Genomic DNA, 18,466 nt, shown 5'->3' on the forward strand with positions numbered 1-18,466 from the left:
CCCTGTATATAGCTCCACATTGATCTGGTACTGGTACTCCCTGTATATAGCTCCACATTGATCTGGTACTGGTACTCCCTGTATATAGCTCCACATTGATCTGGCACCGGTACTCCCTGTATATAGCTCCACATTGATCTGGTACTGGTACTCCCTGTATATAGCTCCACATTGATCTGGAACTGGTACTCCCTGTATTTAGCTCCACATTGATCTGGCACCGGTACTCCCTGTATATAGCTCCACATTGATCTGGTACTGGTACTCCCTGTATATAGCTCCACATTAATCTGGTACTGGTACTCCCTGTATATAGCTCCACATTGATCTGGAACTGGTACTCCCTGTATATAGCTCCACATTGATCTGGTACTGGGACTCCCTGTATATAGCTTCACATTAATTTAGTACTGGTACTCCCTGTATATAGCTCCACATTGATCTGGTACTGGACTCCCTGTATATAGCTTCACATTAATTTAGTACTGGTACTCCCTGTTATAGCTCCACATTGATCTGGTACTGGTACTCCCTGTATATAGCTCCACATTGATCTGGTACTGGGACTCCCTGTATATAGCTTCACATTAATTTAGTACTGGTACTCCCTGTATATAGCTCCACATTGATCTGGTACTGGAGTCCTGTATATAGCTCCACATTGATCTGGTACTGGTACTCCCTGTATATAGCTCCACATTGATCTGGTACTGGTACTCCCTGTATATAGCTCCACATTGATCTGGTACTGGTACTCCCTGTATATAGCTCCACATTGATCTGGTACTGGTACTCCTGTATATAGCTCCACATGATCTGGTACTCCCTGTATATAGCTTCACATTAATCTGGTACTGGTACTCCCTGTATATAGCTCCACATTGATCTGGTACTCCCTGTATATAGCTTCACATTAATCTGGTACTGGTACTCCCTGTATATAGCTCCACATTGATCTGGTACTGGTACTCCCTGTATATAGCTCCACATTGATCTGGTACTGGTACTCCCTGTATATAGCTCCACATTGATCTGGTACTGGTACTCCCTGTATATAGCTCCACATTGATCTGGTACTGGTACTCCCTGTATATAGCTCCACATTGATCTGGTACTCCCTGTATATAGCTTCACATTAATCTGGTACTGGTACTCCCTGTATATAGCTCCACATTGATCTGGTACTCCCTGTATATAGCTTCACATTAATCTGGTACTGGTACTCCCTGTATATAGCTTCACATTAATCTGGTACTGGTACTCCCTGTATATAGCTCCACATTGATCTGGTACTCCCTGTATATAGCTCCACATTGATCTGGTACTGGTACTCCCTATATATAGCTCCACATTGATCTGGTACTCCCTGTATATAGCTCCACATTGATCTGGTACTGGTACTCCCTGTATATAGCTCCACATTGATCTGGTACTCCCTGTATATAGCTTCACATTAATGTAGTACTGGTACTCCCTGTATATAGCTCCACATTGATCTGGTACTGGTACTCCCTGTATATAGCTCCACATTGATCTGGTACTGGTACTCCCTGTATATAGCTCCACATTGATCTGGTACTGGTACTCCCTGTATATAGCTCCACATTGATCTGGTACTGGTACTCCCTGTATATAGCTCCACATTGATCTGGTACTGGTACTCCCTGTATATAGCTCCATATTGATCTGGTACTGGTACTCCCTGTATATAGCTCCACATTGATCTGGTACTGGTACTCCCTGTATATTGCTCCATTCTTGTCTATTTTATTTTATTCCTCTTGTGTTACTATTTTATTATTTTTTAACTCTGCATCATTTGGAAGGGCTTGTAAGCAAGCATGTCATGGTAAAGTCTACACCAGTTGTATTTGGTGCATGTGACAAAGCCCAGACCAATGAATACAGTATACTGTATCTGTAAGGATGTACTGTATGTTGACAGGGCACTGATGCAATGTCCCTCACTATGGTTGCACAGTGCATCAAATATATCTGACAAATAGTTTTCTCTCATGGGCCTCGCTCACCAACCAGAAATAATACATTGCTGGTATCCCACTTTGTAAACCACCGTCTGTCTCCCAGTGGTCTTGCCAATGGTCTATGACCTGGAACTAAACTGTCATTGAATTAAACCAGGGTCAAGGAGGCTTATTAATGCATAATGCATGAATACATTAGTCAATTATAAGCAACAATAGTTAATGAATTGACTAAAATATAATTCATTATAATTAAATGTGATGGTCTTGGACCGTCTCCATAGGTGACCCTCTCACCCTTTCAAATGTACAAGACATATGCACACACAATATTCATAGAAATAAACTGTGTATTATTTAATTGGCTTTCCCACTTTTATAGTATATAGAAGAATTTACAGCTGTGCTGATGATAAGGTGTAAGAGTGCTTCTGCAGAATTTCAGTTGTGAGCCCGTGCCATACAATGTTGACGTTGTTTGGATCTTCTTCCACATAAAATCCTCTTTGGATGTAGCAAATGACTTCATATTTCTAGACAGCAAGTAGAGAAAATAAAGACTCAGCGTTTGAAAAATAACCAGCTCTGAGTTTTTTCTACATGGCTGTCTTAAAGATTAATTCCTCCTGTAGAGAAAAGAAGGAGAGCAAGGAGAGTCAGAACATAAGAGAAAGAAATGACAGCACACCCTTAACAAATGTATTCTCCTCTTGGTGAGAAAATGGATTTAATTCACAGTATGTCTTTCAAAGTCATTCCGCTTACAGTACATATACGGAACCAGCGCATTAAATAAAAAACGTCAAGGGTTGGAGGCTTGGTTTGGTTTGTTGTTGAGAAAAAGAGTATTGATTTTTTTTATGGTAACCAGTGCATTTTTTTTATCGGCAAAGCCTTATTAAAGTGTTGAACAGGAAGGATGAAATTACACTGAAGCAGTAATGGATGGTAATAAAATGAGCTTGATATTTTATGAGGACAGGACACTGACCACCTCTCCTCTCTCCCAGACCATAACAGTCTCAGGGAGATGATTCTCTCTAATTCAGAGGTGTTTCTCTAGACAAAGACTGAGAGATTAAGAGATAAAATGGTCCTCTAAAATTCCCTCCCTGTATATTTAAGCACCTGCAATCAGCTGAAATGTGTGGTTTTCCTGAGCATTTGTCTTGGATCCTTGAAATAGCTGCAGTCCTTGCTCAGATGTATCTACTGTTGTCAAGAGTGGGGGCTGAAGCGAGCACAAGATAAATGGCATAGAACTGGGAGAGTCACTTACATCTGTCGCTATCTCCAGCTATCTCTCTGGTCAAAAGCCCTCTTCCTTTTTAGCCCGGCTCTAGCGAGCTGAGCACAAAGGAAATAAAGAGCAGCACAGGTACAACGTAATATTAAACCAAGCCTCCCAACGCTCACATGGAAAATGCAACACAGCATGCATAATTGCATTCATACATAACCCAATAATTTGGGCATTTAGAAGTAGCCGTGAAATTACCAGGATGAATATTGCAGGGAAACCACAAGCACAGCATCAGAGCAAGTGGCCCTTTAGTAAATGTACAGTAAATATACAGTAATATACAGTGAAAATATAGTCTTTGTTTGTAGGATCCCTTACACAACAGCCTTGTATAACTGGGAATTCTCAATGAAAGAAAACCCAAGAGATTTACAAGCGTTGAAAACAACTGAGTGGAATTGGACAGGATGGCCTGTACAGTCATTTGGTCAGTAAACATTTTCAGAGATAGGGAAGGGAGAGACAAATAAAGAGAGATGGAGGAGAGAGGCCAAGTAGGCAAACTGCACTTTTCCTCTGTTTTTTTATCCAGAGTTCTTGAGTTACAGACAATTTTCACGTCCCTGCTGAGTTTGAGATGGATGTCAGAGTGCAACACACTTCGATTTCTCTGGGCTTTGCCAAGTCATCCTGGCAGAGGCAGAGTCTTGCATCCTACCATCCCTCAGATCATCCTAGATGGTCAGCCTGGAATCCTCCTCTCTCTCTCTTTCTCTCCCCCTCCCTCTCTCTCTCTGGAGTGTGGGCGTACAGTTCAGCACTTTCTCTTTTTTCTCTTTCTCTTTTTCTTGCTGACCTTCATGAGGCTCACACGACCTTCCCTTCAGCCAGAGCCGCTCCTTTGCTCACTTCCTTGAGAAGAGGGAAGGGGTGGACAAAAACGTCCTCTATCAACGAAGATCAGGTTTTAATCATCCCTGTTCTGTAGGGTGTGTCTGTCCAATAGCTTCCTGCTCAAGGTCACAAAGTCAGTAACAGTATAGCAGCCATGTGAACAGTCATGGTCGGGTCAGCTATGACTGGGAAGGGACAGTACATGGATGTTAGAATGCATTTCACATTAGGGCTGCGTCTGGTCACTGTTATGGGACATGCAGTATTGATGTTTGTCATGGAAGCATCATCCCCATTGAAATGCATTACAGCACACCCACATGTTAACAGACACTGATAACATCAAAGGAAGAGCTCATAGGGGTTTTCTCATGGGATGGATGTGTGTGGCAAACATTGCCATTTTCACTGAACCAAACCATGGTTAGACAGGGCAGCTATAGGATCCTTCTAACATTCCAGTTCAGCTTTCAGACAGAAAAGTATTGCACCTCACACGTTTCTGGTGTACATGAATCCCACTTTTATTTTTCGACAGAAAAGGGTGTTTTTTTTCTGGTTTATTTTGGTTACATTGAAAACCATCCTGTGAAAAACCGTAGCACCAGAGCAGATACTTATTGCCCATTCTTAGTTTGTTAAAAAGGTCAATTTGTGCTATTTGAGTTGAGATCAATTATGATTGTGGAGAAACATTTTCTTCCCGTATATAATAAAGACTAGCACTTTATTCATTTCCCAGTCATTTGCCAAATAAAAAGGGAGATAGAGAAAAATGTAATATATCCATTTAAACAACAAGTTAAAGCAAAAAATAGGGCGGCATTTAGCATAATTCATGCAGGGAATTAGCTTTCATGATGAATAATATTATATATTTATATATTTCTATGTATATATATGTCTATGTACAAGTATGGCACTTAATTACACGAAAGCAAGAAAACACTTTTCACAAATGAAAGCAGTGGGCGCTTTGGTGTATTATAAATTAAGGAAGTCACAGACGTTAGCGTTTGCAGCAAATCCACCAGATACTGTTTTGCAAGTCAGCTATATAGCAATGGAATGATTACATACGTTAAGGTCAGTGGTGCGAACACAGGCAACAAAAATATGAATGATGCTAATGTATTTCAACTAGGTCGATCCATAGTCAAAATGTATTTATATATTTAGGCATATGCCTACATAAATCTGGAGAATATTTCCCCTCGAACATATGGTCAACCGGTGTATTGTGTCGCTTAAATAGATTGGTGTCAACAATCGGTTTAAATTTTTTTTTTAAACACTGTCACGCATCGGGTTAGGTTTGGCTCCCGGGTGTTCACCTCTTAGTGCAATTTTAATTTACCCTACTCTCTTCAAGTACAGTAGATCAGCCCACAAAGAGTAAATGCGTGAACACGTCGACATGATCTCTATTTAGCGCTTTACATAGTATAAACGTTACTAAAAAGTTGCATCAGTGCAATGTAATAAATAAATGAACAAACGTGTAATCCACGCTTGCCATTGGAGTCCTTAAAAGATAAACAAATAAAAAATCGGCCCACGCTTTTAAGTCATGAAACGGATGTGGCGTTGGGAGCTGTCATCATCCAGTGTTCATCTTGGTTCAATCTTTACACATCGCACATTGTCCCATCGGGAACTCTCTCCATGTGCTACACATAAGCAGAGTCACTGGATTGAGTGCGACCGAAATTAGGCACACTCATTCTAGGCAAGTCCTTATTTCTGATTTCATAAATGGACTTCCGCCTCGCCTGAACTCCTCGCACCGCCGTTTTGATTTTCTTCCACCCCAAATGATTGAGTTCTGCCAGATTCAGCAACACACAAAAGCCACTGACCGCGAACATGAAGACTAGAAACACGGTCTTCTCTGTTGGTCTGGAAACATAACACTCTACATCTTTTATGCAGGGGTAACGATCACACTCGTACACCGATGGGACATTGAATCCGTACAAGAAATATTGACCCACTAAAAACCCTATTTCCAGCGCGTTTCTGAAAACCACTTGAATTATGTAAAATCTCGAGATACCCTCTTGCCGACTCTTTTTAGACTTTCCAGTAGTTCTCATGGCAGAATTGGGGATATCTTTGACTTCCAAACAGTCGGGCTCGGCTTCTTTGGTGGAGTTCTCTGTGTTCTGAAGTACTCCATTCACAATGGTGTTTTTAATCTTTTTGCTGTCATCTCGTTTCATTGAATCTTGATCCTTATCCAGGGTCAGAAAGACGGTGGAGTACCGTCGCTCCTTCTGTTTCGCCGACTGATGCACCGAGTATGTGATAAAACAAAGACTCGGGGTGCAAACCATTATGATCTGGAAAACCCAAAATCTAATGTGTGAAATTGGGAATGCCTTGTCGTAGCAAGCCTGGTTGCAGCCCGGTTGTAAGGTATTACAAACAAACATGGTTTGCTCGTCATCATAGACTGTCTCTCCAACTATTGCTACGATTAGAATCCGGAAGATCACCACCACAGTTAGTAGGATCCTAAAAACAAACAAACAAACAAACAATGTATGAGTATAGAGTCAGTAAATTATGTTCATTTTGTGAAAATGGCTGGAGATTGAGTCCAGTGTCTCTAAACAGGCGCGTGTTTGGGAGCTGTCCAGTGCTGAAACGAACGCTCTTTGCTGGGATATACGCTCTGCTCGCTCTTAGCACGGGGCTTGGTTCGGATGCTATGTGTATTATGCTTTTATAATGTCAGTGCGCCATTGTTATATATTTCTGTGTACTCTGAATTATTTACTCATTGATAATCATCTGTATTGTGTTTTGAAATGTTTTGCTAGCGTTTGTTTGGTAAAGTGAGCGTGACAGGCAATAGCGCCCAGTCTCTGCTTCTCAGTTAGTGCCACCTATCTAGCACCAACAACAGCCATTAAAACATGCATATCTAGTTATTACAAATCCAGTTGACGTTTTGCTCTTACCTTCCTATCATAGTAGAGTGCTGCTGGACAGCAGCCTCCAGGAGCCTCTCTAGTATGGTCCATTCCCCCATTGTTGTTCATCCGGAGGAGGCGAGAGCCCACGGCACTCTGTACGAACTCCTGCCGAATATGTGGAAAATATTTCCCCGGGTTTTTGGTCGTTATCACTCTCCAGAGGCTCCGAGGTTATCTGGCAAATGCATTGATCACAACCCCACAGCTGTCCCGCCCTCCTCTCTCCAGCGCTGTGCAATATTGGTCTGTGCTTCTGCCCAAGCGCTGGTACGACGCTGCCACACTTTCTCGTTGTCTTGTGGAGCTGAAGGGCTGATTACTATAAGCCCTCCTATTTTCGATCTTCAGATCAGGTTGATGGGTCGCGCACTGTCTGGATGGAGGGTGGTTGGATTTAATGTCTTGCCAGCATTAATCCGCCTTTAAGTAGTCCCCTCCCTACGTCACGCGCAGACAGGTTGGTGGAGCGCCGCCAAAATACCAGGATTTCTCATTTTCAATATTCGACGAATGGAATCCAGGGACAGCGCGCAAGATTAATCTGTGATAACATGATTGGTGATAACCTCAATGCACCTTGTGTGTTTCTAGTTTATAACACATCAAAATCACTGAGCCAGATCGAACTGTGTCCGGTTGCGCGCACTCAGTGTGACAGAGGTAGAGTTGTGAATGCGCCGTGACCTAAAACCGCAGGTCAAGACATGGCGCCCAGATATTCGGAGCCACTTTTAAAGCAGATAGGCCTACCTGTTGCTTTTTTTTTTACTGTAATTGTGACAGTCTCCGTGCTCCTAGTAACCCAGTGGGCATAAAACGTGATAAAGACGTCTTTTACTGGTTGAAATCTGGTCGGGACTTCTTATAACCAGATCACAATCAGAAATCATTAAAAAATATGTCGTTTTTTGGTTGATATCTGTTTTTTGGTTGAAATTGAACTACTAACCAGTTATCTAAATGCTACTCAATTAATAGACACCAATCTATATAAACATTTGCGTAGTGTTTGTGGGCCATGCAGCCATTGCATATAAGACACTAGAACCATTACAATTATACAACATTTGGGTAATGTTCTTTTTCAGCAGGGTTTGCATGATTCAGATTTGCATACTTGGCAAACAACAGCTGGCAGCACTCACCAAAGCGGGTTATGGTCTCGTTGGCATACTGTACTCAGTCAACACTTTGGGCTTGGGCCTATTCTGTTTGAGTTTCTGGAGACTCAGCATGGACTTGGACTCGGGGGGATTCATATTTTCCAGAGCCTTGCAGAATCACATTACTATGGGCTAGGACTAATGGTACTCGGTCCGAGTTCTCTTCAGTTTATCCACCCAGACTAACTTTTTCAGGATTAGGGCAAGGTTTTTATTCTGCAGGTGATGAAATACCAACATTTTTTTTAAACTAGGAATTGTGATATGTCACCTCCAATTCATAGAATTTGCTAGGTCATTAAAAGCTGAAATTGAAATAATGGTTATTTAATGAATGTCTGGTGTGTGCTGTTGGCTGTTAATACTACTATTTTGTTGATGTTAATTGCACTGTTCATTGTGTTGCACATTTTCTTCTGTTCCACTGAATGCAATTTTAATGTTCTATTATGACTAACTACATTTCTTTTCAGAATTTAACAAATAAAACATAAGTCTATTTTATTTCAATATCCTACTACAAAGATTTACAAAAATTATTGCACCTGAATTTGACCCTTTTAATGTATTTTATTTACCCTGAGAAAATTACATTTCTATATTTTCCGTTAAAGCTTTTAAGTAATTAACATAATGCCTGCAGTTATTTTATTACAATTTCATTAGCTAAATAAGGAGGTAGGCATAACAGTTCCAGCTAAAACTTGGATTGGAATCTGTGCTTCAAGCAGCAATAGATCTCTGCGTGCAGGCACTGCTTCATTGGGACAAAGAGCCCGCTAGGTTACACAACAACAGTGCTGGGGAACAACAAAAAAGATTTGACTGCTAGGTGGTAGTCCCTGTTCTCCTGCATTCTTGTTTTATTTTTGTAAGTAAAGCAGCGGTTTGTTGGGGAGAAGAATGTCAAGGAAAGTGTTGCTAGCTAGCTAGCTGGCTAATGTTAATGTTAGCTCTCTGGCTAATCTTCCATTGTCATGGTAAGTTTACATTTTGATATCATTTTAGTTAATGACAATAACATGTGTGTATGTGTGTTCTCTCTCTCTTGCTCTGTGTGTGTGTGAGAGAGAGAGAGACATTATGAGCTAGCCTAATTCTTGAAACTTGTACCCCCCCATATGAATATGAAGTTTTTCATCATTCATCAGGGATCCTTGTATTGTGTGTATTTGGGATTTGACCATATGATACATTTAGCTTATCCCTGCTCCCCCTCACGCATTCTAACTTTACAACTCTCAACTGCCTTTTTCATTCTTGATTCTCTTTTTTGCAGGAATCTTCTTGCTTGGATGGCAGGATGGAGGAGGGAACAAAGGGAAAGAGTACAGAAGTTATCCAGCCGGCTGACTAAGACATGTAAATAGCCTATGTTTTGCTGTTGATCTCTCTATCTCTCTCCGTATGTCTGCCTGACTGCCAGATTGCTGAGGGGCAACATAGTCAATGTACTTGCTAGGCTAAGTCTAACTTAGTGAAGACCTTAGGTAATGGTCAATGATGATTCGTCTCAGTCTTTAGAGTACTGGAAACATGTAAATGTCCTGATGCTTGGCCACCCACTCAGTTACCAGTGACCTATTCTGCCACATCCCAGGGAAAGGAAAGCGCTGAACCACGACTCCTAAAATCCATAGTCAAGTTTTATCAGTAAAATGTTAATTTTTTTCTGTTTGATACTCTGATCTTCAATGTGTTTTGATTCCTACTAGCCAGCTTTGTAAGAGCTAGGTTTGTACTAGTTATGCAGATGATCATTCAAGTTTTTTCTCTGTATCAGGTCTCACTGAGACTGGATTCCCCAAGAGACATGCTATTCAGCTGCCCATAATGGCTGATCATACACTCTTAGAAAAAAAAGGTGCTATCTAGAACGTAAACCGGTTCATTGGCTGTCCCCATAGGAGAACCCTTTGAAGAACCCTTTTTGATTCCAGGTTAAACTTTCTACAGAGGGTTCTATATGAAACCAAAAAGGGTTCTCTTATGGGGACAGCCGAAAGAACCGCTTTGGAACCCTTTTTACGAAGAGTGTAGTGTAAGTAGATCCAATTAAAATAGCACTGCTTCTAATAATATAAAGTAAGTTTGTAAAGCAAATAATACCCTATTTTAACTCACCTTTTTTTAGGTGCAAAACCCTTGTGTCCTGATTCAACAGACACCTCCCTTGGTGAGTCATGTAAAGTTTCTCCCACTTCTCTCTTGCTCATTCTCCCTGTCACTCAATCAAACTCACACACGTGCTCAGGTGCAGCCAATGAACCCCTTTAGGTTGCAGAGAAGAGGAAGAGATTTGCCATTTCCATTTCTAATGTTTGTTGCAGGAATTACATTTTTTTCCCTTCTTTTTAATGCCTCTTTACACATAATTACATTTTTGCATTTACCTTTCTTGGGGGACTCTTTGTCCCAAACAATGTCCTCCGGATTATAGAGCTGTGTGTTTATACAAAACTTTACCATTTAGAGATGAGTTAAAAATGGTCATTATCCAACTACTGTCTAATTTAATATCCTCTTAAAATGTTTCAAATTGATGACCAATGAATTATTGTCCCACTTCTGTACTACTGTGTCCTGCATATTCACATTATGCCAATCGTTAATTTATTTTCTTCTCTTTTTATGCTTACGGTCCTGAAAAGCCAGAAAACTCAGGAGGTTGATGTGTTGCGGGCCCTCCAGAAAGTCCTAAAATATGCTCCTGACCCCTGTGTTGGAGGAAGACACAAAGTACAGTGCCAGTCAAAAGTTTTAGAACACCTACTCATTCAAGGGTTTTTCTTTATTTTTACTATTTTCAACATTGTAGAATAATAGTGAGACATCAAAACTATGAAATAACACATGGAATCATGTAGTAACCAAAAAAGTGTTAAACAAATCAAAATATATTTTATATTTGAGATTCTTCAAAGTAGTTACCCTTTGCCTTGATGAGAGCTTTGCACACTCTTGGCATTCTCTCAACCAGCTTCATGAGGTAATCACCTGGAATGCATTTCAATTAACAGGTGTGCCTTGTTAAAAGTTAATTTGTGGAATTTCTTTCCTTTTTAATGCATTTGAGACAATCAGTTGTGTTGTGACAAGAAGGTAGTGGTGGTATACAGAAGATAGCCCTATTTGGTAAAAGACCAAGTCCATATTATGGCAAGAACAGCTCAAATAAACAAAGAGAAACGACAGTCCATCATTACTTTAAGACATGAAGGTCAGTCTATCCGGAAAATGTCAAGAACTTTGAAAGCTGAGTTCACAAAGTATCTTCAGGAATATCCTTTTTTAAATCTTTTGTTGTTGTAATCCGCTGATTCTCTTCACTGCAGATGTGACCCATCACACCACTCTTCTTAATCATTAATACAATAAAATAATCTGACTTTATATAAACTGTGTCCCAGTCTTTCCATATATGTAATATCTGTGGGTGAATTATGAAACAATTGTGATGCAGATTTGTTTTTGCCATTGCTTGATCTATTTTAAATGCAAGAATATGTTGCAGATTTAAACTTGAATTGGTGACTATGGAAACAAATCGAAATGTAATGAACCATATTTTCAATATCCAACTTTATCCTCGGCAATACTTTTTACAGTAGGTAATAAACTGGAGTCAGGTGGTCATTTCCAGGTTATGATGAGGTCTTAACTATGACCAGTAGGCTACATAATATAGCACATAATATAGTGCTCAGAATTATGATCAGCTTGTCAGATAGAGGTCACAATTATGACCAACTGGTCGTATGATGTTCAGAAAAATACGTAATATTCTGGTCAGTAAAACGACGTATAAAAAAAATGTAATTTTTCAACCACTTTGCGACCAGAATAAGAAGTCATGACCTTTCAACCAGGTTTTGCCCACTGGGAAAGCTATTGTTTCCATCACAGGGCAAAGATATTGCTGTGGATACACTGTGACTAAGTGAAAGTGCCATCCGTGTTGCTAATAGCTTTTTGCCTGCCTGTGTGTGGGGGTTTAAAAAAGGCATCAAAACAGGCCTGTTTTGCCCTTAGATATGATCAATTCAACTACAGAGCAGGGAGCGTGTACACGTGACTTAACATTAGGCTATTTTTAGATGCAACCACACAAATATTTGTCAGTGATATCTCAGATTATTTCAAAGAAGTGGTAGGCCTAATAATAATAATTTTAAATTGAGTAGCCTTTATTGTATATTCACATAAATATTAGAAAATATAAAATACAAATAATCTTATTTCCCCCCAAATGTCATGCATTACAATGCAGGATAGGCCTATGCCTAATAAGTGAATTGTTTAATGAGGCAACTAAAATGCCTCAAAAATGCTCTGTAAAATATTCCAATTTTTGACCCTTGGTATGGAAGAGAACCGATATTTACACACAGAATGTACCTTTGCAGATAGAATCTATTGCCTGATCTAAGGTGCATGGATTAGAGTGAGCGATCATGTGACTGTTTTTATTCAATGAACAGGCATGTTTAATGGATCATCAGATGCCTTAGCTCTCCCTGCTGTAATCTTTCATAACCTTCCAATGAATCATCACGTGATGTGATAGACGAGGAGGCGTGTGTGTGTGTGTGTGTGTGTAAGAGAGAGAGGGAGAGGCAGAGGGGAGGGGGGAAGCTCAGCACATGATCTTGAATAATAGAGACATAGGTGGCTTTGAGGTCATCAGGAATGCAAACACTGCATACCAATACACAAGTCACAACGCCCATGAAACACAAGGCAAAAACACACCAATCCAAGTCCTTCATTTATGCAGTGTCAATTTCTGTCTTTTCTTTGATGCTTTTGATTTGCATGTATGCTCCCCACTGGCTCACCTGTACAGGACAAGGTATTTTACAGTGCCATTCCTGACACCTTTGTCATTGAAGAGTCATATAGGCCTATAGGTTTAAGCTATAAGCGATTGTGATTAAGAAACATGCTCTCCCTACATGATTTATAAGTGACCTCTAAAACATATAGGCTATCCTTATAGGGGATAACTGAAGTGTATCTGTTGCAAGCCATAATGAGACACAAAAAGGTATGTTGCAAGTCCCGGGTCTCGTTTATTTATAAACCTATACATATCCACATATAAATTGCACTTGAGTGTAAACAAACTGGTCAATGACGACAATACATGAAAGGCTGCCTGGGCCTGAGCCTGGGCTGTAAGTTAAGTTGAGCGCAGATGGAGCAGAGGTAACTGTGGGGCGGAGGAGAAGGTGGAGGAGGGGCCATGGAGATTAGAAGCACTTCCGGTGGACGATGGAGGGGCCGGCCTCGTCATATTCCTGCTTGCTGATCCACATCTGCTGGAAGGTGGAGAGAGAGGCCAGGATGGATCCGCCGATCCACACAGAATACTTCCTCTCAGGGGGAGCGATGATCTACAAACAAGTGATAGTGCCATTGGTTAGTGGCCTAATAGCAAGGTGTTTTATAAAGTGAAAAACATTTGTTCTTATGTGCATAAAATCTACATAATTGACCATTCTCTCAAATGGGCAAGAAAACAGCTGACTTTGTTACATTTTTGGGTTTAAAAGTTGTGCCCCATAGCACTAAACCGTTTAGGAAATACATTGCAATAGAACATTGAAAATAAAGAACAATCCTAAAACAGCATGTCTAAATCAACATTACCTTAATCTTCATGGTGCTAGGGGCCAAAGCTGTGATCTCCTTCTGCATACGGTCAGCAATTCCAGGGTACATGGTGGTACCACCAGACATAACGTTGTTGGCATACAGGTCCTTACGGATGTCGATGTCACACTTCATGATGCTGTTGTAGGTAGTTTCGTGAATGCCAGCAGATTCCATACCTGTTTACCAAGGACAATGATGTTATCAGTCTTGCCCATCGCTGCAATTCCTCTACGGACTTGGGAGAGGCGTAGGTCGAGAGCCATGTGTCCTCCGAAACACGACCCTGCCAAGCCGCACTGCTTCTTTACACACTGCTCGCTTAACCCGGAAGCCAGCTGCACCAATGTGCCAGAGGAAACACCGTCCAGCTGGCAACCAAAGTCAGCTTGCAGGCGCCAGGTCCGCCACAAGGAGTCACTAGAGCGTGATGGGACAAGGAAATCTCAGCCAGCCAAACCCTCCCTAACCCAAACGACGCTGGGTCAATTGTGCGCCACCTCATGGGTCTCCCGGTCACGGCCGGCTGTGACCCAGCCTGGGATTGAACTCGGGTCTGTAGTGATGCCTCAATGATGTTATCTTTCCATCTGAGCCAGCTCTCTCTGGAGAAATAGGCTACACTTGTTATGACCTTCAACTGTGAAAATACAGTAGTTGGGCAGTTGACCTCTAGAGCGTTGGCTGTGAACAGGTACTGAAATGGACAGCTCCTCAGCACCAGCTGCAAGCTCTTGTTATGGTAGGTATTTCAACAAGCATTCACAGCTCATGCTTCACATGCTGGGGTTGTATTTCAAAAGCAGCATCAATAAGTTAGTCAGCTAAACCAGAAAACTTTATATTAACACACAGAAAGACCTTTGATTTAAATATAATACAAATATGAATGAAAGCTCAAACTGAATATGGGTTTAGTTAAGCCTATCTGGATATCAGGATAATTCATTGATTCTGCTCTGTGAAAATACCCACAGGCATATGCTCTGTTACCCTACGTCACATAGATGACTTAACGAAGTCTAAACTAATCCACAGCAGTCGTATGCGTTACTACACAATGATTATCTCAACTTAAGATAACCATGTGCAATATATCAACGGCTGGGGAGATCAGTAATACGCACCAATGAAGGAGGGCTGGAAGAGAGTCTCGGGGCAACGGAACCTCTCGTTACCGATGGTGATGACCTGTCCGTCGGGCAGCTCGTAGCTCTTCTCCAGGGAGGAGGAGGAGGCAGCGGTGGCCATCTCATTCTCGAAGTCTAGAGCCACGTAGCACAGCTTCTCCTTGATGTCACGAACTATCTCACGCTCGGCTGTTGGGTTTCAAGTGATGCATTTGATTGTTATTGAAAAATATATTTGTGGCATATCATTTTACTTTTACGATTTTGTTTTACAAAAAAAATGTACCCCCTTTTCTCCCCAATTTTGTGGTATCCAACTGGTAGTTGCAGTACTGTCTCATCGCTGCAACTCCCGTACGGACTTGGGAGAGGCGAAGGTCGAGAGCCCAACCAAGCCGTACTGCTTCTTGACACAATGCCCACTTAACCCGGAAGCCTGCTGCACCAATGTATCGTAGGAAACCCCATACATCTGGCGACCGTGTCAGCGGGCACTGAGCCCGGCCTGCCACAGGAGTCGCTAGTGTGCGATGCGACAAGGACATCCCTGCCGGCCAAATCCTCCCCTAACCTGGACGACGCTGGGCCAATTGTGCGCCGCACCATGGGTCTCCTGGTCGCTGCCGGCTGCGACAGATCCTGTACTCAAACCCAGAATCTCTAGTGGCACAGACCACTGCACCACTCGGGAGGTCCCAATGGCTTATCATTTTTGCCAAATATCATGCTTTTTGTCATTCCTCATGCGGTTAATATTGCCCATGTGCGTACCAGTAGTTACGAAAGAGTAGCCACGCTCAGTCAGGATCTTCATGAGGTAGTCTGTGAGGTCGCGACCGGCCAGATCCAGACGCATGATGGCATGGGGCAGAGCATAACCCTCATAGATGGGCACGTTGTGGGTCACGCCATCACCAGAGTCAAGGACAATACCTGAAAAAGTGTGGTGATACATGTTAGCATTGGACAAGACCTTTCAGGTGGTCATGGCTGAAGACTACTCATCTATCCATCATACCTGTGGTACGTCCAGATGCGTAAAGGGACAGCACGGCCTGGATGGCCACGTACATGGCGGGGACGTTGAAGGTCTCAAACATGATCTGGGTCATCTTCTCCCTGTTGGCCTTGGGGTTGAGGGGAGCCTCTGTCAGCAGGGTGGGGTGCTCCTCAGGGGCCACACGCAACTCATTGTAGAAGGTGTGATGCCAGATCTTCTCCATGTCGTCCCAGTTGGTGATGATGCCGTGCTCAATGGGGTACTTCAGGGTCAGGATACCCCTCTTGCTCTGGGCCTCGTCACCGACGTAGGAATCTTTCTGACCCATACCGACCATGACGCCCTGAGAAAACGCAAGGATAGGTCTGAATCAATGTGGCGTATGAGTATGATAGCCTATCAAATGGCCTCTGAGTGGAATTTACACATGGCTCTCCAAGGTTCCGACGTGATGTTGTGATTTTACAGACAATAATAATCTAACCACTTTTTATTGACTATTTATTTGGTTTTCACACAGCAGCTTTAGGTGAAGTACTCTACCTGGTGACGTGGGCGACCCACGATGGAGGGGAAGACAGCGCGCGGTGCATCATCTCCGGCGAAGCCAGCCTTCACCAGGCCAGAGCCGTTGTCGCACACCAAAGCCGTAGTCTCCTCGTCGTCGCACATGGTGTCAGCTTTGACTGTAACGGTAGAACAATATGGTCATTTTGCAAACGAATTTAAGCTTGGACTATGTGGCACAATCAATGCACCACGCTCCAATCAACTGAGCTATGAATTATGCATCTACGGCAAACTGAAATGAAAGTATTAATACTAGGCTATTTATGGGCATTATATTTTAGAACAATGTTTACTGCAGGTTTGTTAGTTGAATCACATCAGTAGAAATAAGGGGTGGATGCAACTATCATATACTGATTTTACATGATTTACTCTTCAGTCAATCCATTTTATAGAGGACCCTAGTTTAGCAAGTATTTATGGTTGTAATTCAGAAGGTTAATGGTTAGTGACTTTTTGTACAAATGCTTCATGCCAACCAATTTTGACTTATTTTGACTTGTTAATGCAGCTCACATTGTGGTAATTTAGTAGCCTACTACTACATCATCGTTTGTTACTTGGCACACCATGTCCCCATCTATTATCCATGGTCTGTATACAATAACCACATGTCAAACGCGGGACAATAAATGGGCATTGAAAAAGAACAATGTATGCAGCCGAAAAACGTAGAATTAGTGTATGGTGAAAAATCTGTATCTTTGACGCAGTTCCAGTTAGGGGATGCCAGTTGGTTAGTTGCGGACGAGAGCATTCCATTCACAAGCTTTCCAGTCGGGTTAGCATTAATGTAGTCCTCCGAGGTCATTCCAAAACACTTGTAATTTCTTACTCTTGACGCAAGAGGAAGAGCTGATGAAACTAGCGCTACTCACCAGATCAGCACCGTGCGCTAGACCTTGAGGGTAAAACCAGGGGCAAGGAGCTGTGAGGACGCGCCAATTTATACTCTGACAGCGTGCGCTACCTTCTCCTTATTTGGTAGCCCTCGCACCATTGACAAGCGCGTGCCCATTAATGGAACGGTGAGGAGAGGGGAGTCCCGCGCGCGGCATCCTTGCCCGACGCCCATGTAGGGAGGAAGATGAGGGCAGCTAAACAATGCGGGTCAGCGGACAATAGGCTACAGCAGTGGAGGCTAGTGAGATGAGCTATAGGAGGACAGGCTAATTGTAAAGGCTGGAATGTAATGAATAGAACAGTATCAAACATATGGAAACCACATGTTTGACTCTGTTCCAGGTAATCCATTCCAGCCATTACAATGAGCCTGACCTCCTATAGCTCCTCCCACCAGCCTCCACTGGGCTACTCACAACTCTGTTTCCAACAGATGTCAAATACCAGGTTAGAATACAAGGACTGAAATAAACAGCCTGTCAATTGAAGACTGTGAAGTCATTGATTCCTTATTGTTAAAATGACATCTTAGTTGACATCTTGATGCCGCAAGTTCCCAGAACATTGTTCTATTGATCCTATTCTGTGGGAAATTAAGCAGATTCTAGCATTGGTTGATTGATTATAATGATAACACGTTTAATTCCATGTGGTACATGGATAGGCAACTAGTTCGATTGCACTTGGAATTTACAGAGGCACATGGAAAAGGCCAAGAAGCTTGTTATAGGTTACAGTAGTAACAATTCCCAGACAATAGACATTAAGATGGGATGAAACAGCAGGCAGCATATGGGGAGACCACTTGTGCCACACAGCTGGCTCCAGCAGCTGTTTTCCATGATTAAGAATAGAAATTCCAAACCCCACCATTCTGGATTCTCTTTAAGCAGAGGGAGAGGTCAGTCATTGAGGCATTGTGAAGCAACAGCACGAAATTGA

General features: G+C 42.1%; 2 protein-coding genes across 2 annotated transcripts; both read right to left on the minus strand.

Moving 5' to 3' along the window:
• Positions 1-2,675: 2,675 nt before the first annotated feature.
• Positions 2,676-7,694, minus strand: LOC106601560 (gap junction delta-2 protein). The gene is made up of 2 exons (XM_014193871.3): positions 7,089-7,694; positions 2,676-6,639 (listed from the first exon to the last, which is right to left on the minus strand). Exons 1-2 carry the CDS (start codon positions 7,157-7,159, stop codon positions 5,793-5,795), a joined length of 918 nt encoding a protein of 305 aa, XP_014049346.1. The 5' UTR covers positions 7,160-7,694; the 3' UTR covers positions 2,676-5,792.
• A 5,622-nt stretch (positions 7,695-13,316) lies between these two features.
• Positions 13,317-17,648, minus strand: LOC106601553 (actin alpha cardiac muscle 1). The gene is made up of 7 exons (XM_014193859.1): positions 17,500-17,648; positions 16,595-16,737; positions 16,070-16,394; positions 15,823-15,984; positions 15,049-15,240; positions 13,919-14,100; positions 13,317-13,662 (listed from the first exon to the last, which is right to left on the minus strand). Exons 2-7 carry the CDS (start codon positions 16,721-16,723, stop codon positions 13,519-13,521), a joined length of 1,134 nt encoding a protein of 377 aa, XP_014049334.1. The 5' UTR covers positions 16,724-16,737; positions 17,500-17,648; the 3' UTR covers positions 13,317-13,518.
• Positions 17,649-18,466: the final 818 nt, after the last annotated feature.

This window comes from Salmo salar, chromosome 01 (assembly GCF_965601325.2).
Source record: "Salmo salar chromosome 01, fSalSal1, whole genome shotgun sequence".
In the NCBI taxonomy this organism is placed as follows: Eukaryota; Metazoa; Chordata; class Actinopteri; order Salmoniformes; family Salmonidae; genus Salmo; species Salmo salar.

Coding starts and splice junctions, on each gene's coding strand:
- LOC106601560 (XM_014193871.3), bottom strand. CDS start 7,159: ATGGGGGAATGGACCATACTAGAGAGGCTCCTGGAGGCTGCTGTCCAG. Junction 6,640..7,088: donor CACTCTACTATGATAGGAAG/GTAAGAGCAAAA, acceptor GTTTGTTTTTAG/GATCCTACTAACTGTGGTGG.
- LOC106601553 (XM_014193859.1), bottom strand. CDS start 16,723: ATGTGCGACGACGAGGAGACTACGGCTTTGGTGTGCGACAACGGCTCT. Junction 15,241..15,822: donor CTACTCTTTCGTAACTACTG/GTACGCACATGG, acceptor GAAACCCAACAG/CCGAGCGTGAGATAGTTCGT. Junction 14,101..15,048: donor CTTCCAGCCCTCCTTCATTG/GTGCGTATTACT, acceptor CTTGGTAAACAG/GTATGGAATCTGCTGGCATT.